The 19,979-nt window shown below is 34.9% G+C and overlaps 1 protein-coding gene across 37 annotated transcripts in view; it reads left to right on the top strand.

The window, feature by feature from the left end:
• The window catches only part of LOC127844416 (DNA topoisomerase I, mitochondrial-like), a 115,132-nt gene that overhangs the window by 25,165 nt on the left and 69,988 nt on the right, over positions 1-19,979 (top strand). For 3 of the 37 annotated variants that reach the window (XM_052374620.1, XM_052374617.1, XM_052374583.1), the window contains exons 15-18: positions 577-704; positions 2,606-2,700; positions 4,094-4,243; positions 6,890-8,601. The exons of 30 other annotated variants lie outside the window; for them this stretch is intronic. In XM_052374620.1, the coding sequence (XP_052230580.1) occupies positions 577-704; positions 2,606-2,700; positions 4,094-4,243; positions 6,890-6,992 (476 nt within the window). In that variant the 3' untranslated portion in view covers positions 6,993-8,601. Of the gene's footprint in view, positions 1-576; positions 705-2,605; positions 2,701-4,093; positions 4,244-6,889; positions 8,602-19,979 lie in introns of those variants that run through there. 4 more of the 37 variants (XM_052374594.1, XM_052374596.1, XM_052374584.1 and 1 more) reach the window with 3 other exon arrangements.

The following is a 19,979-nucleotide window of genomic DNA, read 5'->3' as shown; positions in this document are numbered from 1 at the left end:
GTGAGAACGGTGCTCAATTGATCTTTTGATTGATATTATTATGTACGAGTGCCGTAGCAAAAGTACAATGTTTTATGCTAGTGATACCTTTGAAGAACATGTAGTCAATGAAATAGAAAATGAAGTGAGAATATCTTTGTTTGAATATTTTGAATAATTGCTACACAAGAAATAAACTATACAAAAATCTCTATTGTTTATTTGGGATTTCAATAACTTAACACAAGTGTTTGTTTTAATTTTATGAATATGTAAATATCTCTTGTATTTTATAATACAACTCTTTAATTAACACAAATTTAAGTAAATACACTATTTTTAAGTAATTTGAAGAAAGCCTCCTGATATTATTCATAAAGCAGCTGAATGCAAAAATGAGTCTTTGGTCATATGCAGCCAGCAAAGATTTAGACCAGCCTGTGCATTTGCACAGTCTGTTCAGGACCTTCCGTGTCAAGTCATGCAAGGTTTCGGTGTCTAATAAACAGACAGCGTGGCTGATAGATTCAGACCAGATAGTGTGGATGCAGCTCAATTTGCTAGAAGACTGAGTATGTTGTGTGTTCCTGTTTCCAGATGATGATGCTGTGCCTGCCAAGATGCTGTCCTACAACCGGGCCAACCGTGCTGTGGCTATCCTGTGTAACCATCAACGTGCGGCACCCAAGAACTTCAGCAAACAGATGGAAAACATGATGTCCAAGGTGAGTAGAAAGCATAACGTTTTTTGTCTGATTGGGACTTGATCAACACTGTTGAGGGTTCAATTCATTTTATTTAAACAACACATTTCTTATGATTATTATCCCCCGCCATAGGCCGAGGGATATTGTTTTGGCATTATCCGTCTTTCTGTCCGTCCGTCCGGCACTTTTATGTCTGGAGCCATATCTTGGGAGCACTTTGGCGGATTTCATTGAAACTTAGTTTGACTATATATATATGCATTGAACACCATCTGTTAATAATGCAGTTATGGCCCTTTGTATCTCGAAAAAATGCTTTTTGATATAAGCTAAGAGGTTTATCTCCATTAACACATGAGCCAGAGCCATGAAACTTGCCATAGTTGTTCTCAATCATCTGAGGGTGCTTCCCATTCAATACCCATAATCCTTTGGGCTAAGGTCACGGTCACACATTGAGGTCAAAGGTCACAAATTGATGAATTATTCATTCAGTGTTCTGCTCAGAAAGAATCTAGAAGGGGACATTTGTCCCATTAGCCCTAAAAAATATGAGACATTCTTAAAATCAGTGAGACACAAAAATCATAAGTGTTTTAAACAACTAGTATACCTTCTATTCTTCATCTATGAGCTTTTCTGTCCCTTTCATAAAGCACTGGCAGTTTCATTAGTTACTGTTTGTAATTTAAATAAGTTTTTTATTTTTTTCTATTTTTAACTATCAACTATGGTAACTATTAAATGTCATAACTTTTAAATGTCATAACTGTTATAACTGACACACACACATACTTCCTACGCAAAAATATTTCTTTCCTCACCCTCCATTCATGGAGCATTTCAACAAAGTCAAACTCTTTCAATGGTTTGCCTTAATCTTTATGCTCAAAATATCATCCAATTTCACAGACGAGAGTCTATTCCTTGCCAGAGGGGGGACATACTTGCTCCTGATCTGTAGTAGTTTCTTTCTACTACTCGACGATTTACTAAAAAAACTTAAAATTGTTCGAGGCTTTTTTTTTGGCAACGATATTTGGGAACTCTTCCTTAGGAGGTATGCCGTTATGAAACATGCGTTTTTATTCGCCGCCAAATGAGTGAGAATCGTATCATCCAATCAATACTGGACTAACAAAGCGGTCGCTGAGCAACGAGCACCTGCCATAGCAGGAAATCCGCTATTCTAAGAAATTGTTAATGTGTAAGAATTGCTTTCAGATTCGTACTCAAGTCAAATCGGCCGCGACAAAATTCGCACCAGTTATTATTTTTACGCGACAAATGCAATTACTGCGCGACAATATCACGGAATCGCGGCCTTGGCAGAACACTGTTCATTATTTAGTCATTACTCTACTATGCCATGAAACTTGCCATAGTTGTTCTCAAATAAGTTAAAAAAATAATTGACAAAAGGCACAACCCTTCACTTATACCTTTTTTTTTAGTTCTACTCCCATCCATAAACAAAATTTATTTGGCGGCGAATATCAATTCAACAAATTTGTTTGTTTTATGATAATTTTGAAAGCATTACAGGGAAAATGATATTCGTGGAATTTTAAAATAAAACTTTAACATTGGATATTTATTAAGCTTGAAATAGTTTATGGAGAAGAGAGATACACTTTTCACACTTTTCTTGTTAGAAACGCTGTACATTGACATTTGTAGTATGATTGAAAATCAAAGCATTATTGATTCTGTGTTGTGGATGATTTTAAAGATAATGTAAAATTTTTAGATAAATACTGAAACTTGACAATCTGAGCCTCGTTCTGGGATATCTGGGCTAAATGCATGTGGGTAAAGTGTCATTCCAGGTTAGCCTGTACACACTGCACAGGCTTATCAGGGATGACACTTTCTGCTTTAACTTAGCCTTTGCATTAAGCCCTGTTTTTTGTTAACAGATCAAGGACAAGCGTGGTCAGGTTAAGGAGGCCAAGAAACAACTGAAGGAAGCCAAGGCAGCCTTCAAGTCTGAGAAGACACAGAAAAACAAAATGTAAGTTTTCACAGAAATGCATTCATTCATGTTTGTATCTAGGCAGGACAGGCATGCAATAATGTAGGGTTTGGGTTTGTTTTCCTTCTTTGTGACCCGCCAAAATAACGGCCCTTTCCCCTCGGATTTTTTTATCCCCTCAGCTTCCCTTGATCCCCCCCCCCCCCCTCAAAAAAAAACCCCAAAAACAACAACCCTTTATTATGTAAGTTAATAATGTGTAGAAAATAGAAAAATATAAAATATTGCATAATTAAATATCTGTTGCCTAATTGTTTTAAGAACAGTAAAATATGTTAGATTGATTATTTAAGACTTTCCTCATTTCCCCCAAAATACGGTGTTTGCACGATTTTTATGTCCCCCACTATAGTAGTGGGGGACATATTGTTTTTGCCCTGTTGGTATGTTGGTCTGTTGGTCTGTTTGCGCCAACTTTAACATTTTGCAATAACTTTTGCTAAATTGAAGATAGCAACTTCATATTTGGCATGCATGTGTATCTCATGAAGCTGCACATTTTGAGTGGTGAAAGGTCAAGGTCATCCTTCAAGGTCAGAGGTCAAATATATGTGGCCCAAATTGCTTATTTTTAGAATACTTTTGCAATATTGAAGATAGCAACTTGATATTTGGCATGCATGTGTATCTCATGGAGCTGCACATTTTGAGTGGTGAAAGGTCAAGGTCATCCTTCACAAGGTCAAGGTCATCCTTCAAGGTCAAACATCATATAGGGGGACATTGTGTTTCACAAACACATCTTGTTTTCCCTCAGGCCTTTTCCTCAAAATCAGATTTTAAAAAACCTGAAATGATTGCACCACATGAGTTTTTCATAGGAGATAGATGTCAACTATGATCAGAAATGCTCTTAAAGTTGAACCTTAGGAGATATAATATTGAGATCACTATTATTATCAATACTGTAAGTATTTGTAAGCATATAAAAACAACATTAATATCCAAATTTTAGGCAAAAGTACGCGGTATTTCCCAATCCAAATGGACATGGCCCCATTCCCAAAATGGGGAAAAAAACAATGGGAGTTAAACAACAATGAGAGTTATGTAGTTCGTGCATACCAGCTTAATTCTGTTAATGATTCTTAGTATACATTTTAGTCAAATACAACGCCATTTAAATCAATTAATGTTATTGATTTAGCATTGTAGTAAAATTTGCAGTAAACGAATGCAAGGCAGATAATTTGCAGGTGTCTAAAGTGAGAACAGTAAAAAATGCTTGCATCAAAAAGCAAGCTTTTTGTTAAATTGAAATCCCTGTAACTGTTGTAAATAAAAAATGTATGTGCATAAATATAAAAAACCTCTCCAAGCTTATACATGCTTTTTGACACTTTTTCTCTCCCCCCCCCCCCCCCTCCTGCAGGGTCTACGAGAAGAAGAAGAAAGCATACGAGCGTCTAGAGGAGCAGTTGACCAAGCTTGAGGTACAGGCAACAGACAAGGATGAGAACAAGGAGATAGCCCTTGGCACCTCCAAGCTCAACTACCTCGACCCAAGGATCTCCGTTGCATGGTATGTGAACGTGTTTAAACACAATATACTTTACGCACATACTCCCCCACCCCCTTGCAAGGAGATAGCCCTTGGTCCATAGCACAACCACCTTGACCGAAGGATCTCTTTTGCATAGTACATTCTTGTGGTTTGAATTTTTTCCCTTCACCCATCAGTTAGGAATTAAATCTGGGATATTGCACTTCCTGTTAATGACAGATAAAGATTCAGATACTGTTTGGGAGCTCAAAGTTTCATGGGGAGATCAAACACACTTAAAACTGGGCCAAACTTCTGATACTTTTTAGCTCACCTGATTGCTCAGGTGGGTTTTTTCGACCGGTCTTTGTCCGTTGTATGTCCGTCCGTCCGTTAACATTTGCTTGTAAACACTCTATAAGCCACATTTCTTGTCCCATCTTCATGAAACTTGGTCAGAAGCTTTGTCCCAATGAAATCTCGACCGAGTTCGAAACTGGGTTGTGCCGGGTCAAAAACAAGGTCACTAGGTCAAAAAAAGAAAAACCTTGTAAACACTGTAGAAGTAACATTTCATGCCCAATCTTCATGTAACTTTGTCAAAATGTTTGTCTTAATAATATCTTGGTTGAGTTCAAAAGTGGTTCCGATCCGTTGAAAAACAAGGCCGCCAGTGGGCGGGGCAGTTTTCCTTATTTGGCTATAGAGAAACCTTGTAAACACTCTAGAAGTCACAATTTTTGCCCAATCATCATGAAAGTTGGTCAAAACATTGGTTCAATTGATGCCTTGGAAGAGTTCGAAAATGGTCGAGATCGGTGAAAAAACCTGGCTGCCATTGGGCGGGGCATTTTTCTCTATATGTATATAGCGGCAGTTTTCCCTATTTGGCTATAGAGAAACCTTATAAACAATCTAGATGTCACAATTTTTGCCCAATCATCATGAAAATTGGTCAGAACATTGGTTTTATTGATATCTCGGACGAGTTTGAAAATGGTCGGGATCGGTGGAAAAAACATGGCCGCCAGTGGGCGGGGCATTTTTCTCTATATGTATGTAGTGAAAACATGTGAACACAGTAGAAGTCACATTTTTGGCCCAATTTTCATGAAATTTTCTCAACATTTGTTCCCTTGATACGAGAGTTGAATAACATGGCTGCCAGGGGGAGGGGGCAGTTTTCTCATTATGCCCCCCCCCCCCTTTCAAAGAAGAGTGGGTATATTGTTTTGCTCATGTCGGTCCGTCCGTCCACCAGATGGTTTCCGGATGATAACTCAAGAGCGCTTATGCCAAGGATCATGAAACTTCATAGGTACATTGATCATGACTCGCAGATGACCCCTATTGATTTTCAGGTCACTAGGTCAAAGGTCAAGGTCACGATGACCCGAAATAGTAAAATGGTTTCCGGATGATAACTCAAGAACGCTTATGCCTAGGATCATGAAACTTCATAGATACATTGATCATGACTCGCAGATGACCCCTATTGATTTTCTGGTCACTAGGTCAAAGGTCAAGGTCACGGTGACTCAAAGCAGTAAAATGGTTTCCGGATGATAACTCAAGAACGCTTATGCCTAGGATCATGAAACTTCATAGATACATTGAACATGACTCGCAGATAACCTCTATTGATTTTCAGGTCACTAGGTCAAAGGACAAGGTCACGATGACCCGAAATAGTAAAATGGTTTCCGGATGATAACTCAAGAACGCTAAGGCCTAGGATCATGAAACTTCATAGGTACATTGATCATGACTCGCAGATGACCCCTATTGATTTTCAGGTCACTAGGTCAAAGGTCAAGGTCTCCGTGACCCGAAATAGTAAAATGGTTTCCAGATGATAACTGAAAAACACTTATGCCTAGGATCATGAAACTTCATAGGTACATTGATCATGACTCGAAGATGACCCCTATTGATTTTCATGTCACTAGGTCAAAGGTCAAGGTCACCGTGACCTGAAATAGTAAAATGGTTTCTGGATGATAACTCAAGAACACTTATGCCTAGGATCATGAAACTTCATAGGTACAATGATCATGACTCGCATATGACCCCTATTGATTTTCAGGTCACTAGGTCAAAGGTCAAGGTCACAGTGACCTGAAATAGTAAAATGGTTTCTGGATGATAACTCAAGAACGCTTATGCCTAGGTTCATGAAACTTCATAGGTATATTGATCATTACTCGCAAGTCACTAGGTCAAAGGTCAAGGTCACAGTGCCAAAAAACGTATTCACACAATGGCTGTCGAGGTCACGCAGACTCAACTTAGAAAAATGGTTTCCAGATGATAACTCAAGAATGCTTACGCCTAGGATCATGAAACTTCATGGGTACATTGATCATGACTCGCAGATGAAATAATGATGAAACTTGACCAGGATGTTTGTCTGAACAATATCTAGGTCAAGTTTGACATTTGGGAAAGATTGAATGAACCAACTCCTCTCAGGTGAGCGAACTAGGGCCATCTTGGCCTTCTTGTTATATTTTTGTTCAGGAAAGCTTATCTGAGCTCAGCCATTTTATAGTACAAGACTACAGGGTGTGCAAACGTACTGATATCTGCTGGGCTCAATTTTTTTTTAATCTCCTACTGCCAAAAATTGCTAGCAGTGTGAATTCCAACTATCTGGACTTATATTTCATGATTTGCCTTTTTCAGGTGCAAGAAGTGGGAGGTGCCCATAGAAAAGGTGTACAACAAAACTCAGAGAGAGAAGTTCAGATGGGCAATAGACATGGCAACTGCAGACTTCAGATTTTAACGCTGGTTTTAACTAGGGACTGTGTATCATAAGACTAGGACCATTTGATCATTGCACTGTACTCTCATTGGGATGTCATTGAAACTAATGTTAGCATGTCTTTAATGAAGGTCATTAAACTATCATTTTCTATCTGTTTTTCTTGTGTGTTTTTCGAGCCAGCATTAGTTGTTACTGTGGTTTGAAAACTGAAGTAATCAAATTATCTCAAGATGTTAACCCATGTATACTTTTCTGATTAGCCTTTTCATGAGAGCTTTGTGATGTTTTCTTTTCAAAAATACAATCGTTGACATTGCCTTAGATCTTTCAAACATCTGTGGTATTAAAATATTAATTTATTTTTTGTATTACATAGCATATATTTGTAGTGATGCATATGCTTGCTTATAAATAATATAACTTATACCTTTTGAAAATAAAGCATGTTTATGTATTTAAAAATAAAATGCTTCACTTAATATATATCTTTCGTAAACAAATTGGTCTGTTAATGCAGAAAATAAAATGTTGGTGCAACATTTCCTGTAATCATGTACTGTAAATGTTGAGCGTAGTTACCTGTACACTTATTGCCATATTTAGGTACTAAGTAAATGTATTTTGTATTGCAATTTCACAAAAATAATTTATATTTAATAAATTTAAATGTATGTGTTATTGTATTGCATGTTTTGTTTAATTATTCATTGATGGAATGCATTAACTATCCTTCAAACATGCTTGTATCTCGCAGAGCTTGCATAAGCTTTAAAATAGTTATTTAACATAGAAAATGAACCATTTTTGATGTAGCTTTGTCTACTGTAGACTTTTTAAGTCTCGACTCAATGATCTCTTGTCCATTTATAAGTCCAGTATTACATGATCTTCTGTTTTATTGAGTATGCTATTGCTGTATCTAAACTTGTTGGCTCTTCAATAAAGTACTGATATCTGTGTAGTTGATAATTACTGTACCAGGGAATTAATATTCATGCTATTGTTCAATATTTTTAAGGTAAAACACTTCTTCAAAATCATTAATCATACGTTTCATTCATTCATCATTAAAAATCATGAACAATTCATTCATCATATTGTATATCATGAACAATAAATTCATTATTCAATTGTATCATATTATTTTTATGCATTTTAATTGTTGACATTTTAGATGCCTTGTAAATATTGTTATGTATCCATTCTAATCTGTCATAATGTGAACCATGATCTGGGGTGGTATTCCAGAAACATATTAAGTCATTACTTAAATACTTTAACTTAAGTTCAAAATTATAATGTTTTGTATTTCTTTACTTAATAAGGAAACACATGTTTTATTGGTATTCCTAAAATGACATTGGCTTATTGATGTTATGTAAATGTATATATCTTAATGCCAATCTATTGATATATATGAAATGAAACACTTAAGAAAATTTCCCAATTTAAGGATAAGAATTTTTTTTATCTTTATGCTTCTGGAATACGACCCTTGGGAAAACAGGGCTTATTGCATTAGCATGAAGAATTGCCCCAGATTAGCTTGTGCACTCTGCACAGGCTATTCCAGGACAACATTTTCTGCTTAGACTTGATTTTCGTTTAGAAGAGCCTAACTTAAAAAAAAAAAATTCAATAAAAGCAGAAAGCGAACTGCACAGGCTAATCTTAGATGACACTTAACACACATGCATTTAGCACAGTTATCCCAGAACGAGGCTCAGATTATAAAGTTTGAGTCATTTCCATGTATTGTATAATGTAAAATTGACAAAGAATGAGTGAATTATTAAGAGTATTAGAATTTTGTGCTGCCAATATCTTTTCGTGTAATACATGTTTTTGTGTTTTGATGAAACATGCTTAAATGTTCTGTTATTTGTATTACCAGATCTTGTATTTATTTTTCTAGGACTTATTCTGTCCAGAAATCTCTGTCAAAAGTATATAACATTGATGCAACATATCCATTTTTAAGGGTGTAACCTAAAATCTTACATGTTTGGTCTTCATTGTGACATAAATGATTGATGTTTGTATTGTATTATCTCTCAATGAGACAGTTGACAAATGGATTGGGTATTCTCAAAGTACAGATGTGTTGATCATTTATGAATGAATTATTTCACTGTTATAACTGCATGTGTTGTATGTTATCCTCTTAAGTGAAATGTGTGTATTGCTTGTCTGCATGGAAGTATGTTAAAAGTCTGGTAAGTATGTTGGAGACTAGCGTTATTATTTACAATACAGGAACACCATACTGTTAGCACGTGTTTAACAAATGCTGTCAGATTTTATTTAAGGGTTGTTTTAAAATGATTGGAAAATCATGATCTAATAAAATGTTGTTTTAACCATTTTTTAGCCAAGTTTATTTACTATTTTATTTGCAAGAGTTGTGGTTATAAATATGAACTATCTCAGTTGGATAGATTGTAACCTGTGTGAAAAATATTTAAGAAATTCCAAGGTTTAAAAGTTTATTTCTCATGCATGCGTTTTCAAAATTTGAATCATTGGTTATTATGCCCCCAGTATCTACAGATTGGCTAGTCCATTGATTTATGCTGTCTATCAACGCAACAATAACCAAAAATGACACACACACGTCTTTTACATAGATCTAGTACTTTAATTGTTGTCTTTGAACTTTTACAACACACCCACATCTGAACTCATTTTTGACCGTGACATTGACCTACTTTTGGACTAATTCAGGTCTAAATTTCTTGCTTTACCCAAATGATGCTATTGTCTTACATCGATATCGCATGCTACAAAGCTTTGATAGTCCTATGGATGTTACCTGCAAACAATCTAAACACACCCACATCAACCGACAGTAATTGGCATTTAAATTGACCTACTTTTGATCTTTATCAAAATGGACGGACAAATCAATAATGGCCAGGCTTCAACTGGGGGCATTGGGGTTTATTGAAACCATCATTTTTTTTTTTATGTATGATTAAGTGTCATAAGATTAAGGGACAAATACAAGAAATGAAACAATTATTTGTGTTTGTAATTTATGACCGTATCAGTGAGCATAATCTATGTTCATTATTGACCCAACCGTATCAAACCCTATTGCTTTCATCCATTTCATAAAACAAAGTACTCTTAACTTTTGATACTGCTACATTTTGATGCTTGTATAGACCTGATCTACCTCCATCTATGATTCTTTTATTGGACGCACTATCTGCAACAAACGAAAGTTTACATTGAATAATTGGTTGCTAATGATGCATTGTTAATGAATTGCAGGGGAATTGCATCTGTGCAGTTATTTTGAAATTCTTTTATACAAGATGATCGAGCTTGAACAACTGTATTTTGCCCACAAAGTGGTTGGGAGACATAGAATAGAATTGATGGGTTAATCAGTTGATGACCTTTTTATGCCTGGCCCATTATTATGAAATCAATAGTGGCAAATCGTGTCGCATTCGAACAAGCTCTTTTGCTCTAAGACAAGGTCACACAGAGATTTCAAAGGTCACATGTTTGGAACTTTTTTATTGAAAGAGTATGTATTTTAATTTGGTACATATTTTCGCCATGCTTAAACGATCCTTAGCCATTATTGAGTCAGTTAAGGGATTTCCGTAGATTTTGAAAACCAGGAGTCAACATGGCCCAAGGCTTCAAAATATTAGGGGTCAAAATGAACATGCTTGGGGTCAAATACTCGAGTATCTTAATATTTGTTCCTTTATGAGTGTTTACCATTTTGTAAAATCTAATTTATAAGTATGATGGTGAAAAGCATTATTTGTAGCATAAAATATCATTTCTTGTCCTTTAAAAAGTTGGATTATGGAAAACAAATGTGACAAAATGATGCAAGGCTATTGTTTTGCTGGAGTCAAAAATGAGAAAATTGCAATTTGCTTGCATCAAAACGCAAGATTCTGCTTCAATTTAAATCCCTTCAGTTTAAGGTCTCGAGGCTCAAGGACATTCTTTTTTAAAAGTCAAAATCGGTTTTTATGTCAACTTTTTAGCTCACCTGATTGCCCAGGTGAGCTTTTGTGACCGGCTATTGTCCATCTTTCGCCCGTCCGTCGTCCACATTTGGTTTGTACACACTCTAGAGTCCACATTTCATGTCCGATCTTCATGAAACTTTATCAGAAGATTTGTCCCAATGATATCTCGATCATGTTCGAAACTGGGCCATGCTGGGTCAAAAACTAGGTCACTAGGTAAAAAAAAAAGGATTGTGCCGGGTCAAAAACTAGGTCACTAGGTAAAAAAAACAATCTTGTAAACACTGAAGAAGTCACATTTCATGCCCAATCTTCATGTAACGTTGTCAAAATGTTTGCCTTAATGATATGTTGGTCGAGTTCAAAAGTGGTTCCGGCCCGTTGAAAAACATCGCCGCCCGTGGGCGGAGCAGTTTTCCTTATTTGGTTATAGAGAAACCTTGTAAGCACTCTAGAAGTGACAATTTTTGCCCAATCATCATGAAAATTGGTCAAAACATTGGTTTTATTGATATCTCGGACGAGTTCGAAAATGGTCCAGATCGGTGAAAAAACATGGCCGCCAGTGGGCGGGGCATTTTTCTCTATATGTATACAATAGTGAAAACATGTGAACACTCTAAAAGTCACACTTTTGGCCCAATTTTCATTAAATTTGGTCAGAACATTTGTTTCCTTGACATGAGAGTTGAGTTCGAAAATGGTTCCGGTCAGTTGAAAAACATGGCTGCCGGGGTGGGGCAGTATTCCTTATTTGGCTATAGAAAAACCTTGTTTACACTCTAGAAGTCACAATGTTGACCAATCATCATGAAAGTTGGTCAAAACATTGATTTTATTGGTATCTCGGACGAGTTTGAAAATGGTCCAGATCGGTGAAAAAACATGGCCGCCAGTGGGCGGGGCATTTTTCTCTATATGTATATAGGGAAAACATGTGGACACTCCAGAAGTCACATTTTTGGCCCAATTTTCATTAAATTTGGTCAGAACATTTGTTTCCTTGATATGAGAGTTGAGTTCGAAAATGGTTGCGGTCAGTTGAATAACATGGCTGCCGGGGGCAGTTTTCTTATATTTATATAGTATAAAAAGCTTGTGAACACTCTAGAAATCACAGTGTTTGCCCAATCATCATGAAACCATCATGAAACCTGGTTCAAAGATTGGTTTTATATTTATCACATAATTAATGCCATAATTATTGACCGTAGATTGTCCAAATTTTCATTATATTATATCCTTGTAAACACTCTAAAGAGGTCACAATTTTGTTTCAGATTTTATGAATCTTGGTCATAATATTTATTATTGTAAGCAAAGTTTGATGTTTGGTAAGGGGGGCCAACTCAAAATAAAGGTCACCAGGTCAAATCTTACAAAAACAAAAACACTCCATATGCCAGAGTTTTGGTTCAATAATGATGAAACTTGATCAGGATGTTTGTCTGGACAATATCTATGTCAAGTTTGACGTTTGGTAAAGATTGAATGAACCGACTCCTCTCAGGTGAGCGAACTAGGGCCATCTTGGCCCTCTTGTTCTTTAAAATACTTAACAGATTGGCAGCATTTGACAAAACTTCACATGAATAATCGTTGAATGGTCTTCTATTTAAATTGTTGTAATGGTTCCGGTCCATTAACTTATAAGGTCAGGGAAATGGCAATTGCAACCCTTCTCAGAAACGGCATGGTCTAGAGGTTTAAAAGTTAGTATGTAGTATTACATTCTTGTCTTTCACAATTTGTTCAAATCATTCTACTACGGTCAAAACTTGGCTCATCCTCGGGGTCACCAATTTCATATAGACTAAAGTAAGTATACCTTAAAGAAAACTCAGAAACTGCAAAGCTCAATGCTTTCATATTCAGTTTTTCTACAACATTTGTTAAAACTATGCTCTCTGGAGTCAACAGTGGAGATTCTGGGGGAGGGGGGGGGTTGCTGTTTTGGACTTGAATAAGGAACATTTAAAAAAAAAAACATGTGAAACTGCTTGGTCTTTAGCCATTATATTTGTCATATGGTATTACTTGGGTATCCTCTACATGGCTTGTTCAAATTATGCCCCTGGAGCCCAAACTGCCTCTGTCCCAGGGATCATCAATGTTAGATAGACTTATATGTGATATATATTTAAAAATCTTTGTTTGACACTGAAAATCCCAAGGCTTCCATATTTTATAAGTAGCATTATCTGAGGTAAAATTATGCCCCTAGGGTCAAAACGGGCCCTGTACCGGTTGTCACCTGGTTTACAATTATACGTACTTCTATAGTGAAGACCTTTCTTTCATATTTGGTGTATGTTATCATCTAGAGGTTTTCTACAGAGTTGTTTAATTAATGGGGCATTAATTAAAAATTGACATTGCCCACTGATTTATAGGGAAAAAAAACGTTGATAATCTAGCTGTCTGAAACCGCAAAGCCAATTGCTTCCCTATTCAGTACTTAGCATTATCTAGAGGTCTTCTACAAAGTTTTGTTCAAATAATGCCGCTAGAGGCATAATGGTATAATGATGGTTGCATATAGTCATTTTCACTCGAAATAAAACTAGATTTATATTATTCAGTGATTATTATGAGGCTGTCTTATTGCCTTAATTGAAGGCAATTAAAATGGTAACAGTTAATTTCGTTCCCTGTTTGTTGAATTGTATCATTGTAAATAAAGGAATCATTGGGTATTATTTAAAATGAAAGAATCATTGGGTATCATTTGAAATTAAGGAATAATTTGTCAAGAAATTACAATATTTGACTTCACACCTATGTCCAAGTAAAAGAAAAAAAATATGTATTGCAATTTATCCATACAATATAATATATATAGATACATTATTATTTGAAAGCTTGAAAACTAAAACAAATAAAAAACGTAAACATATGACATTCAGTTCTGATAATGTCGCATTTGTCCAAATATGGAATATTCTTCATTCTTTAGACACAAGTATCTAACACTTTGTAAGACTACTCTTATACACTTTCTCAAAGTTATTTTTTGTCATACCATTATTCACTGTTGCATCACTGATATAACTGTTTCGCTAAAAGACCTGAAACAAAGAAACCCTTTTTTTGTTTCATAAATCTACAGGCCTACTCACTACCACAAATGATTTCAGATTTCAAACTTTATGTGAACAAGTATGACCCAATAAGAACGCTAGTTACATTTGAGTTTTATTTTTTGTTGGTTGTATGTTACAGATTTATCAAAGAAATTCTTAGTCACGAGTCCAACGCTTCAAAAAGAATTATGCTATTTTCTATCATTGAAGAAAGCAAATCAAATTTACTATCTTGACATTTAAATGTTAAATTATCAAAAATTATTTCAGCTCTGTGTGTCTCAAATAAGTAACTTAGGGAGGAGCTAGGGCATGCTGTGACCTGCAATAATGCAGCCTCAGATGCAGAAGGACCTCATAAACTACTAAATTCACGCACGTGAACACACACAATGTGGCATGTGAATAACAGTACGTACCTATTTTCGGTGCCGAAAACAAGTTAGACTCTCTGGATGTTCCTTTTTATAAGTTTTGTAGTAATTGACATGTAGAAGTTTTCCGTGAAATATTTTTTAATATTTACAAAAAATACAAATATAGCTGTCATAATTTCTTTGTTATTTTGTTGTTTGTTATAGGTGGGGTGGGGTGGCTGAGTATATCTTCAAGTCGTATTTAATGAATAAAATAACAGAATTTGCATCATTGTTATGAAACTGTCTGATTCAATTAAGTTAATGATGCTTGCCACAAAGAAGTGTATACGCAAATTATTTTTCTCTCAAATTAGTTGTAAAGGCTTTCTGTGTGTAACATATTACTATGAATTAACATGTTGAGTAATTTTTCAAAGTTACACTTTGACTTCCAATTATTGAAATGAGACTACCTGCATATAATATCTTCATTGCTACCAGACATTCTGTCTACGATGGTAAATAGACCATCTACTGCAATAAAAGCTCATAAGAATCCCCTCAATGAGTTCCCTGAATTATGACCATTTTTATGCCCTCGCATAGGCTTAATTTTCAATACTTAAACAATAGAAATGGAAATATGAAATAACTGTGCTTACCCATGTGTGTTCCCTTCCCTTTGGGAAAATATTTAAAATATACAATGGTATTCAACTCAAACAGACTGAATATTACTAGGTCAATAAAAGCCATGTTCTGATAAAAATGGACTTGATGCATGTGCGTAATATGTCGTCCTAAATTAGCCAATGAAGTCCAAATAGGCTAATAGGGGACGACAGTTTTCACTTTGACGTTATTTTCGTTCAAAGATAGTCTCTTCCAACCAAAAATGTGTAATCCATTTTAGGCAGGAGTTGTCTTCCCTGATAAGCCTGTGCAGACTGCATTAAGACAGACAGACAGACAGACAGACAGATCCAGTTTAGGCAGGAGTTGTCTTCCCTGATAAGCCTGTGCAGACTGCATTAAGACAGGCAGACAGACAGACAGACAGACAGACAGACAGACAGACAGACAGACAGACAGACAGACAGACAGACAGACAGCCAGACAGACAGTTTATTAAGACTTATACATAAGTACATCGTCTTCATACACAAATATACACGTTATTTTCTGTCACGTAAATAGGTAAAACAACATTACATTACATAACATAAATGGTCATTTAAGAAAACAAATATAAACAAACACAATCAATTGCAAGAACACGTTAATTCATTCAAAGCGGTCATTATTTTTTTTTAAACATAACAAAAGGTTAATGGTCATTTAAGAATACAAATGCAAATAAACACAATCAATTACAAGAAAACGTAAACTCCGTCAATGCGGTGTTAAAAAATAAACACAAATCAATTGCAAGAATACGTAAATTCCATCAAAGCGGTAATAATCGAAATGTTTAAACATAACATACATAAATGGTCATTTAAGAATACAAAAATAAATAAAAACAATCAATTGCAACAATACGTAAATCCCATCAAAGCGGTAATGAATTTTTAAACAACATTATTTAGAATTGTATTTCTTATAGCAAGAGCTTCTTTCATATACTTACATACATTTGAAATAACTGATTTGTCACATGAAACTAAAAACTTGTGGTATTTATATACAGATGGGTTTATAAAAAATTTACGGCTTATATATTTTTTCCTTAAATCAGTGTAACATCGGCATATACATATAAAATGGTATTCATCTTCTAAATCCAATTCATTACAACATAAACAATAACGTTCATTCCGTGGTGTGTTATTCTGAGCGTATCTGCCAGTTTGGAGTGTGCAGACACTCGTTATCTTACAAACAAGAAATATCTTTAAAAAAAGATATACGGCGTTGATTGTCGTTTGAGTTTGTGAAAGGTAAAGAGTTCAAAAAATGAGACCAAGAATAGCGAACGTCTTTTTCTGTGCAGTTCTTAGCTGGATCACACGCAATACGGGATGTTACGCGGAGTTTTCGCGGCTTATTTTACATAATTACATATTGCTGGTCATAAACCTATAGATACAAAACAGAAAACCAAATGAAGAATGGAAGTGAAATTTAAACATATGAGTCAACCGGCCACACGCGAAGTATCCGTACATATTTTAAATATTTATACGCGCGTTCTTCGAACAAACCTGTTTTAGTGGTTTGTCGGGCATTGCTTTTTGATTCGATTATTAACAGTATCGAGAATCATCGCGCTCATGCTTAATACATTAGGCAATATGGTGGAATAATTCTTGTTAAATTAATTAAAAATAATATTTATCATGGTATTGTTGAAAACACATAAAGACTCTATTATTAACATACCATAATTATATCGCTGAATATCTTCATTTAACATCTTTTGTGGTCTAAAGAAAATATCAGTTAACCTAGTTCACGGATAGGGTCTATATTATTTAACAAACTGGCCACGAACTCATTTCAGCACATAAGCGTCTTCGGACGCAGCGATGACCTGTAAATAAACCCTGATAACTCGCGGGTTGAAATGCAATGCAATTATAGTGAGGCCACGCTTCCACTGCTTTTTATACTTTTACATGTTAACATGTTGATAGGATTATGAAAGTCAGTACTAAAATGAGAACATAGCCTTTAAGTAAAAACGCTGTTGCCTCTGAAAATAAAAGGTGGACGCACACACTGTATTGATGTCGAGATTGAGTGTAAACTTGTTCTATCTATTAAGCCTTTTCATAAGAGATAAAATTGTGTCATGCTGAACACGCAGTAAAACAGTGTTACAACGACGCGGACATGTTTCCAATGTTCTGATGGTATGCTCATATCAGCCTATGGGATAACTGAAGTGTATTCATTCTGAACTAGCCGCGAGAAATTTTATTTGAATTTTATTGGACAGTTACAAAGGTCAGGTAAGGTGAAAAGCTGGCGTATACAGCTAACGCCGAAAAATAAGCGCAGACGTCTAGGAAGTAAATCTAAATATTCTTCATGTATCAAAGAGGTTTTAAAAACTTTATACATATCTAATACAGGACTGTTATTCATTTTGCCAAACCACTCCTGTTTAAAGTTATCTACAAGTCTACATTTGAACTCGCTAATAAAACTATTAACGTGTACATTGTTTGGATTTTCAAATACATAACCAAATCCAAAGTTATTTAACATGTTCTTAACATTTGAGACCCAATTTGTATAACCTCTATTGCAATCGTTTAAAGCTTGATTGTAAACAACTTTCATTATGATATTTTCATTGTTAATAATTTTAAACCAGTATTTTATAATTTTAACGAACCTGTATACATACAATGGATATCTACCTAATTCTCCGTAAACAGCTACATTACATGTATTTATTTTGACCTGAAACAATCGTTTACAAAATCTTAAATGTATGCGTTCGATATCATCAGACTTTGTAAATCCCCATACTTCTGAAGCATAACTCAATATGGAGTCAACAAAAGAGTCGAACAACTGACATAATATTTTTGGCTTTATGTCAAAATCATTGCATTTAAAGAACAATGTATTCATTGCCTTAAAGGGGCCTTTTGACAGATTTTGGCATATTTTGAAGTTTTTCATTAAATGCTTTATATTGATAAATGTAAACATTGGATCTTAAAAGCTCCAGTAAAAAATCAAGAATAAAATTTAAAAAAAGGAAAAAAAGTAGCCGGTACCAGGGCTCGAACCAGTGACCCCCGGAGTCCTGGAATTAGTCTAAAGTAAAATCGCATTAGCCCTCTCGACTATTCCGCCGGGTATACACATTTTTAGTATTTTATACCTTATATAAGCAATCTTCGTAGTTTCGTAAATTTAAACGGCAACAGAACTCTCCAAATTATTCAATCGTTTCGCGTTGCAACGCTTTATAATTTTTAGGTTTTCAAATCGTCAAAAGATACATATAATGGCTATATTGGACTATGGTAAATGTTCAGTAATACTGTTTCCTCACAAATATCATAACTAAAACGAAAATTTGCGAATCTGAAACAACTTTTTTCAATTTTGTCAATTTACCAAACCGTGAAAAGATCCCTTTAAGGACCTTACCGACCAACTGTTCCTGGTTTAATTTAAAATATCCCGTATAATTCAAAACCGTTCCTAAATAGTTAAAGTTATCAACCACTTCAATATCATTACCATTGTATGTCCATTTTTCGTTTTGTTTTAATCCTCCCCTCTTCCGAAATACCATAATCTTCGTTTTCGCAGTGTTAACATTTAGCCCCCAAGAATTGCAATATAAATATAAGTTGTCTAAGTGTGTTTGAACTTCGGCAGGTGACTTGCCTAAAATAGCCATGTCATCAGCAAATAGTAATAAAATTAACATAATATAATCTATATTCAAACAAGAGTTAATGTTGTCTTGAAGGTAAAGTTCAAGATCCTCAACGAATAAAGAAAACAAAATCGGGGACATCAGTCCAACCGCATAACTAAAATAATCTGAATAAGATGAACATGATTTAACCCGTGACTTCACATTTGCATACATATCCTTCACTGTTTTAAGCAACTTACCTTTTATACCAGATTACAACATTTTCAAAGATAATCCATTGCGGTATATACTATCAAAACATTTTAACATATCGACGTATATAACATAAAAACGTTTATTTTCATTTAAATAATTTTGTACAATCGACATCAATATATAAATAGCATCAACAGTTGAATAACCTTTCCTAAATCCGAACTGCGCATCCGAAATAACAGTGTTTTCATTGCAAAATGTTTCAATGCGCTTGTTTAAAATTGTGGTAAATAATTTAGAAAAGCAACTAACTAATATAATCCCTCTATAATTATTTACATCATTAACAGGACCTTTTTTATGCAAATTGATTATTAACCCTTCTGTCCACTTATCAGGGAAAAATCCCGATACAAAAATACCGTTAAACAGGTCAAGGTCTGGAAATGCGGAATTTTCTAAGTCAAAATCATTATTTGAACAGAAATCTTTTGCTTCAGTATTGCAAAAATCAGAAATATTGTTACTAAGATTTTCAAAAAACATTGTAAATTCTTCTAAAGATATTTTATTTTTAATTACGTTAGTTTCCGATTTGAAAAATCGCCAGAATTCCCTTGGCTTGTGTTTTCTTGAATTTTCAATCTCCAACATTTTTTTCCTATAACAACAGGCTTTCTTCTAACGAATTAAATCCTTATAATGCCTTTTACTTGTACATAGGCGTTCTCTATTTAGATCTGTTTTACAAGAGTTATAAGTGCGTAGAGCTTCGTGATATAAATTTCGTGCAGTAGTGCACTCGTTGTCAAACCATTCTGCATTCTTTGTACAACTATCTACATTGAAACCAGGGTTTGTTTTATAAAAGCATGTTTAGGAAAATAACGGATCAGCAATACTGCGAATGGTTTCAGTAAATCTATTCAATACGTTATTAATTGACGTTCTACATGAATAATCTACATTTTGTACAATGGTATTAAATACAGGTAACATCGAAATAATTTGTGAGC

Source organism: Dreissena polymorpha, chromosome 9, assembly GCF_020536995.1.
Source record: "Dreissena polymorpha isolate Duluth1 chromosome 9, UMN_Dpol_1.0, whole genome shotgun sequence".
In the NCBI taxonomy this organism is placed as follows: domain Eukaryota; kingdom Metazoa; phylum Mollusca; class Bivalvia; order Myida; family Dreissenidae; genus Dreissena; species Dreissena polymorpha.
This window is presented reverse-complemented; position numbering and strand designations above follow the sequence as displayed.